Consider the following 18,616-nt stretch of genomic DNA (forward strand, 5'->3'; position numbering starts at 1 on the left):
TTATTAAATTATGACTATAATATATCTAGCAATCCCGTAGTAAAATTTGAATTAATGTTCTACTTAGAACACTTACTGATCCAAGGGGAAGAGTTTGATGTCTTCTACCACTCGCCTAAGCATGTATAAGTTAATCTACATGAATAGTCAGTTCACTGAAGGTACCCTAAAATAAACAAATATTCTGAAAAAGGGACCTGATTCAAGATTCAGAGGACAAATGGGAAAAGACATGGCCAATTCACCATTTACTTCTTATGGAAGTGGAGGCCTCAAAGATGTTCAGTGATTTACCTAGAGTCACAGAGCTACTTATTGGCGAACTGGCATTCAAACTCAAGACTCCTGACTATTGTGTATCAACTGACTGGCTTTAAATAAAAGTTGGCATCATTTAGAATTACTGATAAAAACCCCAGAAATGTTATTTTCTTCTCTCTTTTCTGTCACAGTGCGAAGGATGGTGTTGAAATAGTCTTAACTGAAGAGCATATACTTAAATTTGTCCTTTTGGACAAGGGAGATTGTTAGCCTTCATGGCTCCTAAGGATGAAAGACAGTGGGAGCATTATTTCTTCCTTTACTCATTCTTCCCTAGTGATCCACCCCCTTCTAAGAGAATAACATTGCTTTGTAAAGCCAGGTATATATTTCTGTCCGGTTTCAAATAATCACAGAGGTAAGATTTTCATACAAAGGGAATTTCTGCCATAGCATACCCTGACAGTTACTCGTGGCATAAGTGCATTGGCAAGAAAGAGTTCAGTGGGTTCCCTGACCTCTACCCAAGGGATGTCCTAGGTCCTAAAAAGGAAGAGGGAATGATTAAAAACACAAAACTCTGAGGTATGCATGCATGTATGTAAACCACAAGTCTTCTTAGAGACCGTTAGTTTACAGGTTTAAAAAATGTTTTAATTTCCACAAATTTATATTGCAGACCTTTTCAGAGGCAATTAGATTTAATGCAGATTATGGAGTTTTTGAAGTAGTTAATGATGCTCCACAACTTCTGGAAAAACAACTGAAAAAAATTCTACAAAACCAGCAACCTCGAAATCCCATTTATGATGTTGTAAGGAAAGGAAAGAATGAGGTTAAACCTGTTCAAATGAATGCCTCCGATGAAAATGAGACCATTAATGTCAACTACAATATTATGGTAAGAAAGTATACTGTTTTATCTTGTTAGATAGATAAAGCATTTGGTGAAATCAATATGAGTTTCCTTAGGCTTCCCTTTTTGAAGTGTAGCTACATTTATTAACCTGTGTTGTACGTACACATAGTATTTGTTAAGCACTTTTCAAATCCAGTAGCCAGTTTAGCAGTTTTTTTGATGTTCACTTATCAATTTGAGAAGATTCATGTAATTTACCTTGAATATTTGAATATTAGATTAGTTTTGAGTCTTGTAAATATAAGTATCCTTTATAATTTTGATGCATGGTGGAAAATGTGGATATATAGGCAATGTATTTCATTTGGGTTTTGAACCAATCCTGTCAAGCAGTTGGGAATTGAGACTTCTGACCCTCAAGTTGCACTGTGTGGCTCTGACCTCCCTGGCCTGAAATTTCGTTTTCAGCTTCTAGATTGTGTCTCCTTAGCATGAGGTCAGAAAACCTGCATTCTAATATTGGCTCCTCTGCTTACTGACTCTGCGTACAAGTCACTTTGATGAGTCTGATTTTCATCATCTGTCAAATGAGGCCTTTACTACCTACTACTTAGGTTTCTTGCATGGATGAAATGAAAATAATAATGAATGTTTAACAATACTATTTCACAGTGATTCAAAATGTCTAGTATAAATAGGCTGAAGTATGTCTAACATTTAAGACGTAGATTTACTCTAGCCTGAAAGTTCTTCAATTCGTCTGTTATGGAATTGAAATAATTTCTATCTTTAACTTTCATCAAAAGTTAGTTTAAAATTTTTTTTCTAGGTGGGACAATATTTATTGTTTTATTCACTTCCTTCAGTGAATAGAAATTTTTAATTGTATGGAGGTCTTTATGACCTATTTATTTATTGTTAAAAGCTATTTAGTAGCTTCTTGAGTTATGTGCTTTGACACAAGTTTCTCAGAAAGATTTGGATGATCTTATTTGATGTATTTGAAGGTAGACTGATTAAGCATGTCTATTATAAAACTAGGGCAGCAATTTAGAAGTTTTTAAAAAGAGGCATGAGTAATGAAAATAGGCTAGCTGCGATGGCTCACACATATAATCCCAGCACTTTGGGAAGCCAACGCAGGTGGATTGCCTGAGCTCAGCAGTTAGAGACCAGCCTGGGCAACATGGTGAAACCCTATCTCTACAAAAAGTACAAAAATTAGCCAGGCATGGTGGCATGTACCTGTAGTCCCAGCTACCCAGGAAGCTGAGGTAGGAGGATCACCTGAGCTTGGGAGGTTAAGGCCGCAGTGAGCTGTGATCACACCACTGCATTCCAGTCTAGACAACAGAGTGAGACCCTGTCTCAAAAATATACTAAAAATAAATAAAAATAAAAACAGTAGTGGAGATCAAAGGAATTGAAAAGTACTAAATGAAAAGCAGACAGAAAATGAGGAAAAAACGGGCAAAGAATATAGGGGACATATAAAGAATAAAACAACTAGGAAAATGGTAGTAGTGATTTTAAACAAACCACATCAATAATTAATATCACCTTAATCATATAATTAATATATATGATTAATAATATAATTAATCATATTGAGTTGTCATGATGTGTCATTCCTTTGATTCCAGAGCCTTGGGAGGCTGAGGCAGGAGGATCACTTGAGCCCAGGAGTTTGAGGCTGCAGTAAGCTATGATGGTGCCACTGCACTCCAGCCTGGGTGACAGAGTGAGGCCTCATCTCTAAAAATAATGATAATAATAATATACACCAATAATTACATGAAATTTAATGGCCTAAGCACCCCAAGTAAAAGCCAGAGTCAGGGATGATTTTTTAAAAATTGTGATTATTTGCTGTCTACAAGAAACTAACCTTAAAAATAAGACATAAATAGTTTAGAAGTGAAAAGGATAGTAAAAGGTATACCATACAATTATGAATTAAAGGAAAGCTGGAGTGACTATATTGATATCTGGCAAAGCAGCCCTCAGAACAAGGAATCTTACCATGGATAAAGAGGAACATTACATAATGATAAAAGGGGGGAGGGTCAATTCACCAAGAAAGCTTAACAACTCACAATATGTATGCACCTAACAACAGAGGTTCAGAATACATGATGCAAGAGCTGATAGAACTGAAAGGAGAAATAGATAAATTTATAGTTATAGTTGGAGACTAAAGCACTACTCTCAGTAACTGATAGAAAAGATAGAAAATCAGTAAGGAAATGGAAGTTCTGAAAAACAGTAACAACCAAGTAAATCTAATTGATCTTTACAGAGCACTTTATCCCACAACAGTGGATGTTTATCCCACAACATTTTTTTCTTTAGTGCACTGGGAATATTTACCAAAATAGACCATATTTTGGGCCATAAAATAAATTTCAGCAAACTTAAAAGATTTGAAATCTTGCCAACTGTGTTCTCAGACCACTTCAGAATTAAACTATAAATCGGTGACAAAATCCTTAAATACTTAATTGCATAACATACTCCTAAATAATTAATAGGTCAAAGACTAAGTCCCAAGGGGAATTAAAAATTATGTTGAATTGAATAAAAACTAAAGCATAACATATCAAAATTTGTGGGATGCAACTAAATTAGTCTTTACGGGGAAATTTGTACCATTAAGTGCTTATAATAGAGAAGACTAAATAAATCTGTGATCTACTTTTCACTATGAGAAACTAGAAAACTTAAGTTAAAATTAAACCAAAAGTAAAGAAATAAAGAACAGAATCAATGAAATTGAAAACAGAAAAACAAGAGAGAAAAATCAATGAAAATAAAGCCTTGTTTTTTGAAAAAATCAACGAAATTGGTAAACTTTTAGCCAGAATGCTGAAGCAAAAGAGAGAGAAGATATACATGCCCAATATCAGAAATGAAAGAGGGGATGTCATTACAAATTTTACAGGCAGTTAAAAAAAAAAGAGAATTTGCAAACAATTTTATGTCTATAAGTATAAGCTCATGACATTTAAATGAAATAGGCTTTTTTTTTTTTTTGAGACAGGGTCTCATTCTGATGCCCAGGCTAGAGTGCAGTGGGATGATCTCAGCTCACGGCAATCTCTGCCTCCCAGGTTCAAGCGATTCTCCTGACTCACCTTCCAGGTAGCTGGGATTATAGGCATATGCCAATATGCACAGATAATTTTTCTATTTTTAGTAGAGATGGGGTTTCGCCATGTTGGCCAGGCTGCTCTCGAACTCCTGGCCTCAAGTGATCCACCTACCTCGGCCTCCCAAAGTGCTGGGATTACAGGCATGAACCACTGCACCCGACCCACATATTTCTTAAAAGACACAAATTATCAATGGTCACTGAAGGGGATATAGATAATCTGAGTAGTCCTACATCTATTACAGAAGTTGGATTCACAGTTTAAAGTCTTTCCACAAAGACAACTCCAGGCCCAGAAGACTTCACTGTTTAATTCTATCAAACACTTAGAAGTGAAGTAACCTTAAATTTATAAAAACTTATACAAAAAACAAAAGAAATAAATTTTTAATTCATTTTATGAGATGAGCATTACACTGATGCCAAAACTAAATGAAGGAATTTGAAGGAAAAGAAAAACTTACAACTTAACATCACTCATGAACACAGACCACAAAAATCCTCAAAAAATAAGCAAATTAAATCCAACAATGCAAAAAAAAAATTCTATTTAAGAAGATAATACAGGTGTAAATCTTCATAACCTTGGATTATGCATTGGTTTTGTTAGATATGACACCAAATGCACAAGGAAAAAAAGATAAATCAAAACTTTCATGCTCTGAAGGACGCTACCAAGAAAGTAAAAAGACAACCCATAGAATGAGAGCAAATATTTGCAAATCATATATTTTATAAAGATGTGTATCTAAACTATAAAAATAACTCTTAGAACTCAAAAATAAAAAGACAGATAACCCAATTTAAAAATGTGCAAAGGGTTTAGAATAGACATTTCTCCAAATAAGATAAACAATAAGCACATGAAAAGATTTTCAACATCATTAGTCATAAGGGAAATGGAATCAAAATCACAATGGGACACTACTTCACACCCAACAGTATGGCTATGATTTAAAAAAAGGCAAATAATAACAAATGTTTGTGAGGATTTGAAGTGATTAGAACCTTCATATACTGCTGGTGCAATTGTAAGACGGTACAGCTACTTTGGAAAATATTAGGCAGTTCTTTACAGCTTAGCCCAAGAGTTATCAAATTACCCAGAAATGCCACTTCTAGGTATATACTCAAGAGTATTGAATACACATATGTTCACACAAAAACTTATATACAAATGTTCATAGCAGCATCATTCATAATAGCCAAAAAGTGGAAGCAACTCAAAAGTCCATTCTCATTGGTGAGAATTCCATTTTGGAAAACATTTTGGCACATCTTTCCAAGTTAAACATATACCATACCACCTATAGTCCATTTGTGTTGCTATAAAGGAATACTCAAAATTGGGCAATTTATAAAGAAAGAGGTTTATTTGGCTCGTGGTTCTGCAGACTGTATAAGAAGCATGGCACTAGCATCTGCTTCTGGTGAGGGCCTCAGGAAGCTCCCACTCATGGTGGAAGACAAAGAGTTCCATATCACATGGCAAGAGAGGTAGCAAGGGAGGGAGTGAGGAGGCATCAGGCTCTTTAAACAACCAGGTCTCATGTGAACTAACAAAGTGAGAACTCACTTATTACCATGGGGAGGACACCAAGACATTCATGAGGGATTCGCTCCCATGACCACGACATCTCTCCCATGAGGCCCTACCTCCAGCATTGGGGATCACATTCAGTACGAGATTTGGAGGAGGCAAATATCCATACCATATCACTACCTGTCTATCCTACCCCTGAGTATTACCCAAAAGAAATGAAAAGTTATACTCACACAAAAACCTGCATGTAAATGTCTACAGTTAGCTTTATTCATGATCACAAAAGCTGGAAGTTTTCCAGATTACTTTAACTGGTGAATGGATAAAGAAACTGTAGTATATACATACAGCGGAATGTTACTTAGCAACAAAAAAGAATGATTTATACATGAAAGAACATAGATACATCTTAAATGCTTTATGCTGAATGAAAGATACTAGAATCAAAAGTACATACTATATTGATTCCATTTATATGACATTCTGGAAAAGGCAAAACTGTGGAACAGATCAGTGGTTGTCAGAGGCTAGGGTTGGAGGGAGTTGCTGACTACAAAGTGGCATAAGGAAATTTGGAGAGTGTTGGAACTTTTCTGTATCTTGATTGTAGTCCTGGTTACATGATTATATGCATTTGTCAAAACTTGCAGAACTGTATTAAAAAGGGTGGATTTCACTGTATGTAATTTATACCTCAATAAATCTAACCAATAAGATCTACTGGCTGATAGCCATGCTTTATTTGTTTGCCTTGTACATCTAAACATAATTTTTTATTAATGCAATTCTGTAGGCACTTTAAACAGCTTGCGTATGGCTATTTGGAAATAGTTCTGTATTGATTTACCTAAAGTCATCTTCCCTTAACATTCTGATCATCCCTTTCTGTTTCTTAACCAACTTACAGAAATTTTTTAAAGGTTTAAATACAAACCTTAGATAGATTCTTTTTGTGTTTCTTATAAGTATTTATTAAGTTATTTTATGGTTGATCAGGATTGTCTTGTATGTTTTTTGTCTTTATATTTAGTTACTTTTTAAAACCACGAAGAGTTTTGTTTTCAGCTTGGCTAAAGACTTTTCTTCAATTTTTGATTTTATTCTTTTTAAACTTTTTTATTCATTTTATTTTTAGGTCAAATAGGTACAAAAACACTCAAAAGAGGATGGATTATAGGTAAACTGTTTACTAGCTGAATATTCAGCAAATTGGTTTTGAATGAACTGACTACTTTGACAACCTTATAGAATTCTTTAAGGGTTCATGTGGATCTTTATATGTAGTTTGGTATCTTTCTGTGATACATTGAATGTAGCGCTAATGGGAGTTCAGAAGTCCTGCATGGTTGTCAGTGTGTAGCCTATGCAGAGTCTTTCTAAGATCCAAATGTCCTTCAGATCTCACTGATAAGCAGTGAGACTGTCAACAAGGTACTGCTGATTAGGTGCATGTTTCTTCTATTCTTTCATTATGCAGAAGATAGTGTTTGGTGAAGGCAAATGAATGTGGTTTTTTTGCTGAATAGAAGAAAACTGTTTGATGTTCCAATCCTGAATGCCTAAAGACTTCTGCACGTATTAGCAATGATAAGCACACATCACCCTCATGAGCATCAGCACATTAGATGTCAGCAACACTACTATGGGGACATTCAGTTTCCTCACTAAAGTTAGTAATGGTCTATGTGTTAACTCTTATGCAATATCATAGCAAAACTATCACCTTAGATTGTCCATGGAAGCCACATAAATGCAAACACATTTACCTCACTGAGATTGTTTTATTTATTAGTAACATGTTTTGTGTCTAAGGTACTGATATTATTTAGAATTCTGGAAAAAGTGAATACAAGAAAAAGTAGAATCAACAGTAAGTATTTTAGGATGAACAACAGTAACTCTTCAGTAATTCTGTATTGCTCTCACAACCTCAAGATAAAATCTATACTCCTTAATGTTATTTAAAACGCTATTTGCAGTCATGACCCTGCCTACTTCTCCAACCTTTCTCTCTCCATCCCTTAAATCTCATCCTGTGACCTAATACTGCCACACTTGTGGTTTGTCTCCTCTTTTGCTTCCCTGCTCAACCCAGCTAGCCTTGCTTCGGGTCAAAGAGTGAAGTGCGTGTCCTGTGGGAAACCTCTCCTGAGTTAAATGTGTCTGTGGGCTCCCACAGAAGCCTACACTGTGGCATTTGTAACACTCTCCTATCATTATTAACTTTTTTATCTGTAAGAGAGTGCCTGGAGATGTTAAACAGTTAAAACATTTTTTTTAACTTGATGAACAAGGGGCCTGCAGTGACCTTGGTGGCCTTACCAAGTTTTCTTGGTGGTTCTTTTTCTGTTTGTGATTATTTTTAACCCATTTTATGACTGAAAATACTGAGATTCATTGGCTTTTTTTTTCCTCATTCTCCCTCCTTCAACAAGTTACTTAACTTCTCTGGATTTGATTTGTTAATCTGTAAAAATTGAGGCATTATATAGTTGATATAGAATTGTTAAGAGAATTAAAAACGTACCAGAGGCAAGAAGTGCCTCACATTTGTGGCTCAGGTTTATTGATCTCTCTAGTGGAAATAGAAGACCTAGGGGGTAGAGCTCCTGCTGACAGCTGGAGGTCATTATTGCTCTCATGATTAAGCGTTAATCATCCTAAAAGTGATTTTCTTTGACCTTCTTTTCCTTTTTCTTTTTCTTCTCATAGTGTCTCAGTCGTGAAGAAGGTATTAAGTGGATCAAAAAAGAAAGACTTCCAGCATTTCTGGAAAGTGATTGCTACTTTGAATACAGGTACTATAGTCCCATCAATATATGTATTTTTAAATACATATATATTAGCCTCCCAATTAGCTAGGACTACAGCTGTGTGCCACCATGTGTGGCAAATCTTTTAAATTCTTTGTAGAGTCAGGGTCTTGCTGTATTGCCCAGGCGGGTCTTGAACTCCTGGCTTCAAGAGAGCCTCCTGCCTTGGCCTCCTAAAACCTGGGATTACAGGCATGAGCCTCTCCAACCAGTCATATTTTAAAAATTATCTATTGGTGATAACGGTATTTAGGTGCAGGGTGTTTAACAATGAAAACTAGTGTGACACAAAAAACATAGAATGCCATAGTCCAGAACCAAGTTTTTCTTTATGTTCCCTGACTTTTAACATGTAAGAACCTAAAATTTGACCTCTGAACAACCATTTTTAAATCAAAATCAATTAAAGTGAATAATTCTTAACTAATTAGTGGTTTTATGAGTAAGCTATTAATTTTAGCAGAGCCAAAGAAAATCATCATTAAGTGAGGAGAGGAGATTGGCTTGAATACATAAAATAAAATTTTAGGTTTTTCCCTGAATTCTGCTATATTTGAAACTTGTTTTAAATTTGTATGATTCCTAAAATGCAGGTTAGCCAAATTGGTCTCACAAGTAAGATGGAGCAAGTCCGGCATGAATTTCACAGTAGGATCAAATTTTTCTCCCTGGATCGTGAAAAAACCACCCAGTCTACCACCTCCTGCCACTGAAGAAGATAATCTTGTAATTATGAAAAAGTTCTATGTATCACTTGGTGAGGTAAAAGTATGAGTATTTTTTCATGACTTAGTGCTTCATTAAAACTTCTGATTTTATTTTTTATTTTATACATATATTTTTTTGAGACAGGATCGCACTCTGTCACCCAGGCTGGAGTGCAGTGGCATGATCATGGCTCACTGCAGCCTCCACCTCCCGGGCTCAGGTGATCCTCCCATCTCAGCCTCCTGAGTAGCTGGGACTACAGGCATGCACCACCACAACCAGCTAACTTTTTTTTGCATTTTTTGTAGAGATGGGGTTTTACCATGTAGCTCAGGCTGGTCTTGAACTCTTGGACTCAAGGAATCCACTCACCTCTACCTCCCAAAGTGCTGGGATTACAGGCGTAAGCTACCACATCTGGCTGTAACTTCTCATTTTAAGGCATTTGTATTACCTGAACAGAAAAAATGATTTCAAATACATGTAAAGCAGATTTAGCAATAATTCTTATAGATTTATGCTAACTAATTTGCTCTGCTCTCTTTAATTTGAAATGTAATTAGAAATATTATCCTCATGTGTCTGAAGAGACACAGGCAAGGTTGAAGAACATGCAGTGTCACTTGGGAAGCAAGAGTAACTTGAATTATATCCATGGTTTCATTGTTCATTCCAAAATTGCTATGATTTGGATTCTATTACTTTTGTACAAAAAGATAAATTGAGTCTTTTCCTTCCTTTTCTCTAGGTTATTCCTTAGTAGTAAAATGCGTTATTGTAAGGTTGTTATCAAATAAATTTGTCATCCATGATTAGAGAAATGTGAGGGTGTATGAGAGCATTTGAAGAGATTTAACCTAGAATCAAATATCCTTTTGGAGAGTCATAATGTAGTAAGAACTGTTGTTTGATCTTTGGCCTCTAATTATTAGATCTTATATCTGGAACTATAATTCTAATACACAATTCTATACAAAATTAGGAATGGCAAATATGTAGCCCTTGTGCTTCTACTCCCTATGACTCTTTGTTAATCAATTGTGGAAATTTTTCTGCTGAGCTAGGATTTGGCTCCAGATTCTTTACAACACAGTATTCTGGGTAGGCACTTCCATTTTTCTTTTTTTTTAAACCTTAAGGCTTACTTGCAAATAAGGCACTTTCAATTGATCAAAATTATCATACAAGAGGAAGCCTCTTTGCCTTCTGTGTTGGAATAGATAGGCTAAATTTACTTGAACTTTTTTTTCTTGTGTATCTCCTATTAATTTTGGAGTTCAGCATTTCTATCAGCAGTATTTGTCAAAAACATTTACAGTTATGCCAGTTCCATTATTTCCACTGAATAATGCTTAGTGGTGTATTTAAGGCACATTTTTCTTCTCTCTCATACTGATTTTAAGTATTTTTTTCTTTCTTTCCTTTTTTTTTTTTGAGAGAGAGTCTCACTTTGTCACCCATGCTGGAGTGCAGTGGTACAATCTCAGCTCACTGCAGCCTTGACTTCCCAAGGTTCAGGGGATCCTCTGCCTCAGCACCCACAAGTAGCTGGGACTACAGGCATATGCCACCATGCCCTGCTAATTTTTGTGTATTTTTTGTAGAGACAGAGTTTTGCCGTGTTGCCCAGGCTGGTCTTGAACTGCTAAGCTCCAGCAATTCATCCACCTCAGCCTACCAAAGAGTTGGTATTACAGGCGTGAGCCACTATGCCTGGCCATATTTTTTCCCTTAATTTATATACTATAGAAATGTTGGAAATGTCCTAAAAAATATGTACTCAAGGTCAATAAACATGTAAAGGGAAGAATCAATCTAGGGAAATAAGTTCTGATTTGCTATATGTGAATTTAATTAAATATAAGGGAGTTAAAATCCAAACTAGTTTACTTTTGCTATTTTCTGAGATGAAAAAACTCATTTGTATTCACTTAAGTAAACTTTAACACTATATATATATATATATACAATTTTTTTTTGAGACAGGGTCTCACTGTGTTGCTCAGGCTGGAGTGGAATGATGCAATCATGGCTCATTGCAGCTTCAACCTCCCTGGCTCAAGCAGTTCTCCCACCTCAGCCTCCCAGGTTGGACTACAAGAGTGCATCACCATTCCTGGCTAATTTTTAAAAAATTATTTGTACAGACAGGGTCTATGTTGCCCAGATTGGTCTTGAACTCCTGTGTTCAAGCAATCCTCCAACCTCAGCCTTCCAAAGTGCTAGGATTATAGACATGAGCCACCACACAGCCACTTTAACTATATATTACCATTTTTCAATCGCCTTTGAATTTTGCAGATTCAGGGTTCTTGGATATTTACATTATTTATGTCATGACTATACATAGGGATTAATCTTCATGATAATTGGTAATATTTCTTTGAGCCTTAAGTTATACCATCTAAAAAACAATTGACCCATCTCTTAAAAGTATAGGCCGGGTGCGGTGGCTCACGCCTGTAATCCCAACACTTTGGGAGGCTGAGGCGAGCGGATCATGAGGTCAGGAGTTCCAGACCAGCCTGACCAACATGGTGAAACCTCATCTCTACTAAAAATACAAAAATTAGCCAGGCATGGTGGTGGGTGCCTGTAATCCCAGCTACTCGGGAGGCTGAGATGGGAGAATTGCTTGAACCCGGGAGGCAGAGGTTGCAGTGAGCTGAGATGGCACCATTGAACTCCAGCCTGGGTGACAGAATGAGACTCTGTCTCCACCTTCCCCCCCAAAAATATATAAAGTGGAATAATTATGTTAGAGATGTTAAAGTCTGATGACTTCTTTCTCTCCTGTGTTCTACTCCCTCATTCTTTTTTTGTGGTTGAAATAGCAAGGACCTTGTATGTTGGTCTCTCTCAATTCCTTGAATGTTTCTTAATTATTTTGGCCTCCTGCTTAGGCTATTGCTTAGGATAAAGTAGTCACTCGATAATTATATGTTAGGTAAACATATAACTATATGTTAGATGAACATATAATTACTAATAAATAACTTGATTTTAAAGGGAAAAGGGAACAAAAGTGAGTTAGTCTTTGAAAGCTTTTATGCACCTGGGAAACCTCACCTCTAAGAGGGATGGTGACTGCATAGCTGCCACCTCTCATTTCTCTGTCTTGCTTTGGTCTTCTTATGTGGCTTGACTTGCCATGTTAATTCTGCATAATAGATAGGGAGTAATTTTTCTTCCATTTGAGGTACCTATTCTCCAAGTGTTTCTTAGGCTAAGTGCTGACCAACCAGCTGATTCAGTTGGATAAATGAGAAATGAGAGGAATGCTGAACACTCCCTTCTCTGTTCTTATTGAACAACTTGGATTCTCTAGTAAAAATAAAAGAAGACATTACAGAGAGAGGCAGGCAGAGGAATCTTCCCAGGAAGGGTAGGATAGGAGCTTCTTAGGGCTGGGGTTCTAGAAGCTAAGGATCAACTTCAGAATTGAATTGGCTAGTTCAGGGGTACACAAAGGAAAGGAAAAATGGAATGCTGCAGTTAGGGACAGATGGAGTTAGGAATCAGTGTGCAAAAAGCATTCACTCTAAGCAAACCTATGAAAACTGAGTCTAATGCAAAGGGGCAGCTGAGTCTGGAGAGGTTCCAGTGGCACTAAGAATAGTGTCTCTGTCATACTGGGGGAGCAGTTGCTAAAAACACTGAGCCAGGTGAGACAGAATAGGGGACCTGAAGTAATTGGGAAAGTTGTAAAGGGGAGCAGCTAGCAAAAGGATTGATGGGTCTGGTGACTGCCAAGTTGAAGTCAGATAGCATGAATTTGTAGTGAATCCAGGAAGTAGGGTTTCATGCCTTTGGTCAACAATAGCCTGAGAGGGAGAGTGGAGAATTTATAAGCATTGGACACATATTTTCCTTTGGTTATCAAATACAAAAAAAAAAAAATCTGGATTGAAATTTCCTTCCGATTCCTCTTAGCTAATGAATTTTTTGAGTATAATTTTATTTTCCTTCATGAGATAATTTTCACTTTACATATTGTACTGTGCAAGTTGAATATTATTATAATGATTTTTCCAGGTTTGTGATCAGAGCAATACTGCTAATCATATGTTAAACTAATATGCTTCCTCCTTCCTAGGCTTCCTATACTCAAACAAAAGATTGGTTTGCATTAGCAAAACAAAGTCAGCAAACAGTATCAACCTTTTCGTTACCCTGTTGTGTACCCTACAACAAACTTAAATCACCAGCTATTTCATCTGTTTCTGGTAAGCAGAAAAGGACAAGAATGACTTTAGAACTTCTCTTTAAGTTTTTGTTTGTTTGTTCTAATTTTACAGTGCAGTACTTAGTGGTTGGGGAGAAAAAATTATCCACATACCCTTTGCCTCACTCCACTTCTTATGTTTTTTGAGAGACAACTTTGTATAGTGAAAAGGAGATGGGTTTAGAATACAACTCTGATAATTTATTCGCTGTGTGATGTTTGATGAGTTTTTCCACTTCTTGGAGCCTTACCTTTTCTCATCTGTAAGATTAGAATAATGATATATACTAAATGTATAGAAAATGCCTGGCCTGGTGCTTGGTACCTAATATGCAGTCAATTAGTGTCATTATTTCTTATCATAGTTTACAAATTCTTGTTAAGTCTTTGCAATAAAGTGGGTACAACATTTTTCTCTTCCTAAAAAAAAATGGTTATTGATGGGAATTGAGTTTCCCTTCTGTTTTTAAGTTCAGATTATTTTTCACCTTAAAAAGCAGATAAATTTCTACTGTGGGGAGCTTTGTGGTTATACTGACTTTTCATAAAAATAAAAGGAATCTTCCAGAAATGGGAGTTATTAGAGAAAAAAACTTAGGTGTGATGACTCAGGAGAAGAACTCAGGAATTCACTTACAGTTCCTAACTAATCTCTTTAAGAAATATACGCAGACTCTGGGAAAGTTAAATCTGGATTCCCTAGAATTGAACCTGAGTCTAGGTAAAGAAGAAAATAATCTCCCCAATTGAAAATAGTTGGATTCATAGGCTTCTTGTTGTTTTCCCAAAATATTGAAGTAGATAATTAGAGATAAAAGTAGTATACAGGAAGAGAAGGATGGCAGGAGATGGTGAGCTGGAATGCCTGCTTTGCTCCCTGTGACATCCTCCCTTCAGTTCCATGGGATTGAGTGTACGTCCAGCATCCTCTCACCAAGTCTAATCTCTCAATATTGGCGAATTTATTAGCAACAAAAATTGTAATGAAATGTGTCCAGTTCATTGAGATTTGAACTGTGGTAATTGAGAAAATGGTCATTGAGAATGGGGCATGGATGACAACAGTTAGCTGATCTGTGGCATTTAAAGCACTAACATCAGACATGTCACTGATTTTTGAAAGAGAAAATAGGAGCTAAATACTATATCTTTAGAAAAAGCATACAAATAATCCTTTTGTAAACCTTCGTATCTCGTGCCATTTTGTATCTCGTGCCATTTTGTAACTTTAATGATAAACTGTAAGTTTGATAGTAATTGAATCTTTTAATGAAATGGTGAATTTTAAAACTTGCTATTATTGTCTCCAGTTCTGGTCTATTCATATATGGTCTCAATCTATGGTAGTGAATTTTCTTTTATCACACAGCATGAAATATCAAAGCACATATAATCATTTAGTATACATATTATAATTCCTTAATAGATTTGGCACTTATATATTGACATTTATATATCAGTCTGGAATATTACATTTTAAAAGTACATAATGTATTTTCGAATATCTTCTGTGTGTTAGGGATGTCAGATATTTAGTCCATCTGCCACCATTCTTTTCTTCCAAATCCAGGGAAGACAAGGTTAATTCCCACTGGCAGTTTTTTTTCTACTGGTTCCAAACGTAGCCTCAGAATCCTTCTTTATTTTCGTTTTTGTTTCTTTTCTGTTTTTCTTTTTTTTTTCTTTTTCTTTTTCTTTTTTTTTTTTTTTTGAGACAGAGTCTTGCTCTATCGCCCAGGCTGGAGTGCAGTGGTGTACTCCCAGCTCACTGCAACCTCTATCTCCTGGGTTCAAGCGATTCTTGTGCCTCAGCCTCCTGAGTAGCTGGGATTACTATGCCACCATGCCTGGCTAATTTTTGTATTTTTAGTGGAGACGAGGTTTCACCATGTTGGCCAGGTTGGTCTGGAACTCCTGACCTCAAGTAATCCGCCCACCTCGGCCTCTCAAAGTGCTGGGATGACAGGCATGAGCCACCGTGACTGGTCCAGAATCCTTCTTAAGACACTGGTCCATGCAGTCACTATCTATGATAAAGCCATTTGACGTTCTGGCTCTATAGCATCTATTTAATAATAAGAAAGGTTTGTATTCATATCTAATCTAATAGCCTTTTATGACTTAATACAGAGAATTTTATCTTTGATGATGGAGTTCACCCTAGGACAAAAAAGGACCCATTTAAAACCACCAAACTGATTTCTGAATTTGAAGAAGAAGAAGGAGAAGAAGAAGAAGAGGTGTCTGTATCTCTACAAGACACTCCTTCTCAAGCTCTTCTGAGAGTATACCTTGAAAAGAAACAGGATGTTGGTGAAAGCCTGACAATGCATTTCTCAACATGTGAAGAATTTTTAAGCTCCTATGTATACTTTATTTTGAGAGGAGCAATTCAGCAAATTGTTGGAAAGCCAGTTGGAGAAACCCCAGACTATATAAACTTCAACAATATAACAAAAGTGTCGTTTGATGATTGTTTTGAGTCTATTCGTGGCAAGAATTTTTTAAGTGAATTAGTTCAAACTACAAAGGAGAGGTCAGAAGAGAGAGAACAAACAAGTTTAAGTTCAAAGAGTGAGAGCGCTGGACCAGAGAGCAGGGCCGACTGGTGTATTTCTCATAGGACTTATGACATTGGCAATAGAAAGGAGTTTGAAAGATTTAAGAAATTTATAAAAGGTACATTGGGAGAGAGATATTGGTGGCTATGGATGGATATTGAGAGGTTAAAAGTTCTTAAGGACCATGGAAGACATCAAAGGTAATTCTATTTTTTTTATTTTTCAATAGTTTTAAAAACAAATTATGAATATTAATTTGGGTTATTTAGCACAGGGAGAAAGCCCAAAGTAAATTTTTAAAAATGTAATTTTTTACTCTTGGAGGAATGAATGATAATAAAACTTATTTTATTATAATAGTAATGTTGATCACACTAGTTTTCTGATTTCATAGTTTTCAGATACTAATGATAACAGTTATTGGGGTTTGCATAATGTTTCTGCCCTTACATTCTAGAACTACTTTCAAATTAATTATTCTGTTTTCATTTTTATAACATTAAAGTGATATATAATTTTTATAGAATAAAATAATTTATCAGTTATATACCACACTAGCATAAAATAGACACCTACTCTCCCTAGTAACCTGCTTGGTTAACAAATTCCATAATCTTTGGTTAGATGCCAGGTAGCTGGGTATCTGGATGAGTCTCTCTGCTAGAAAACTTCTTGGAGGTCTGATGGGGCTCAGGTCTTTGTTTGGTCAGCTCTATATGTTTTAGATTACTGTAAGTTGAAGAAAAGAGAACCCTGTTTTAGGAAAGTCTTTAACTTGTCTTTAGTCTCCGGATCTGCTCTGAAGCAGATCAACTATAGTAGATTGCAATTTCCTTTAAGGGTTTGACTGAGTATATACTAGTCACTGGGTTATTCCACTTATTTTAATGACATTCAGATCACAAAGCTCATTGTTGTATATAGCTATAAGAGCAGAGGTCACTAAATGGTTGATTATGAAGCATGACCTGATTGATCATTACCACTTTTGAACATATGTCAGGGTAGTTACATGCAAGTAGCCTACATAGGTTTTTCAGGATCAACACTGTAGTTCCCACTGTTGCTGTAACAAATCACCACAAACTTAGTGACTTAAAGCAACAGAGTTTTATTTATTCTCAGACAGTTCTGGAAGTCAGAAGGTTCTAGGGGTAAACAAATTCCTTATTTTTTACATCTAATGAAGGCCTTGGTTCATGGGCTTTTTCTCCATCTTCAAAGCTAGCAGCACAGCATCTTCTTTCTGACCTCTGCTCCATCCTCACATTTTTCTCTGTGATGTTAACCTTCTTGTCTCTCTCTTAGAAGGATCTTTGTGATTACCATGGGACAATCTAGGTAATACAGGAGATCTCTTTAAAGTCTTTAACTTAAGCACATCTGCAGAGTTTCCTTTGACATGTAAGGTAACTTAGTCACAAGTTCTAGAGATTAGAACGTAGACATCTTCGCAAGGTCATTTATTCAGCTTGTCACAAATACCCTTCCCATTTCCATAACTGTGAGAAGTATCTTTACCTCCACAAAAATTTTGGGTACCTCTGACACTCAGTGTTGGTTTTGAGATAGTTCATTACTTGTCTGAAACATTTCAGAAGTGAAAACATTTTGGTAGTTGAATATTCTACCAATGTGTGTGTGTATATGTGGAAATGTGTTTTCTTTCAGACATCTTGAGAAGATGAAAAAATGCTATCTAGTGAGCAATGGAGATTACTACCTTTCTGCAGAAATCTTATCAAAATTTAAACTGTTAGATGGATCACAGTGGAATGAAGAGCATTTAAGAAATATTCAGCCTGAAGTTTTAAAACCTTTACTTCTGTATTGGTAAGAAAACATGAATCAGTTACTTACTTTTACTTTTCTTAGGCCAGTTGTGAGTTATACCTTTTTTTCTTATGGATATATGACTTATGGAAACCTACAATGATAAGACTATTATATCTTTGGCATTCTTTAAGTTACTTGTCCTTTAGATAATTTGGATGTTTGGATGACTTTAAATCCATAATAAGGTGGAACAGTACTTAAGTTGCCTTTTAACTTTGGTGATCATATTCTTTTTTTTTTTTTCAGCAGAATTTGCATTTTATTTATTTATTTACTTTTAACTTCTATTTTAAGTACAGGGCTACATGTGTAGGTTTATTACATAGGTAAACTTGTGTCATTAGGGGTTTGTTGTATGGATTATTTCATCACCCAGGTGTTAAGCCTTATATCCCTTAGTTATTTTTCCTGATCCTCTCCCTCCTTTCTATCCTCCACCCTCTCTCTGATAGGCATCAGTGCGTGTTGTTCCCCTCTGTGTATCCATGTGTTCTCATCATTTAGTTCCTACTTATAAGTGGGAATGTGATGTATTTGGTTATCTGTTCCTGTGTTAGTTAGCTGAGGAGAATGGCCTCCAGTTTCATCCATATCCCTGCAAAGGACGTGAACTTGTTCTTTCTTATGGCTGCATAGTATTCCATGGTATATATGTACCG

At 36.0% G+C, this 18,616-nt stretch overlaps 1 protein-coding gene across 1 annotated transcript in view; it reads left to right on the forward strand.

The window, feature by feature from the left end:
- The first annotated feature begins 1,115 nt into the window (after positions 1 to 1,115).
- The window catches only part of LOC111520891 (regulator of G-protein signaling 22), a 110,681-nt gene continuing 93,180 nt past the window's right edge, over positions 1,116 to 18,616 (forward strand). The window contains 6 exon segments of the mRNA XM_031935957.1: positions 1,116 to 1,162; positions 8,527 to 8,612; positions 9,205 to 9,389; positions 13,432 to 13,561; positions 15,691 to 16,321; positions 17,793 to 17,954. Of these exon segments, the coding sequence (XP_031791817.1) occupies positions 1,116 to 1,162; positions 8,527 to 8,612; positions 9,205 to 9,389; positions 13,432 to 13,561; positions 15,691 to 16,321; positions 17,793 to 17,954 (1,241 nt within the window).

This window comes from Piliocolobus tephrosceles, chromosome 7, assembly GCF_002776525.5.
Source record: "Piliocolobus tephrosceles isolate RC106 chromosome 7, ASM277652v3, whole genome shotgun sequence".
Lineage (NCBI taxonomy): Eukaryota > Metazoa > Chordata > Mammalia > Primates > Cercopithecidae > Piliocolobus > Piliocolobus tephrosceles.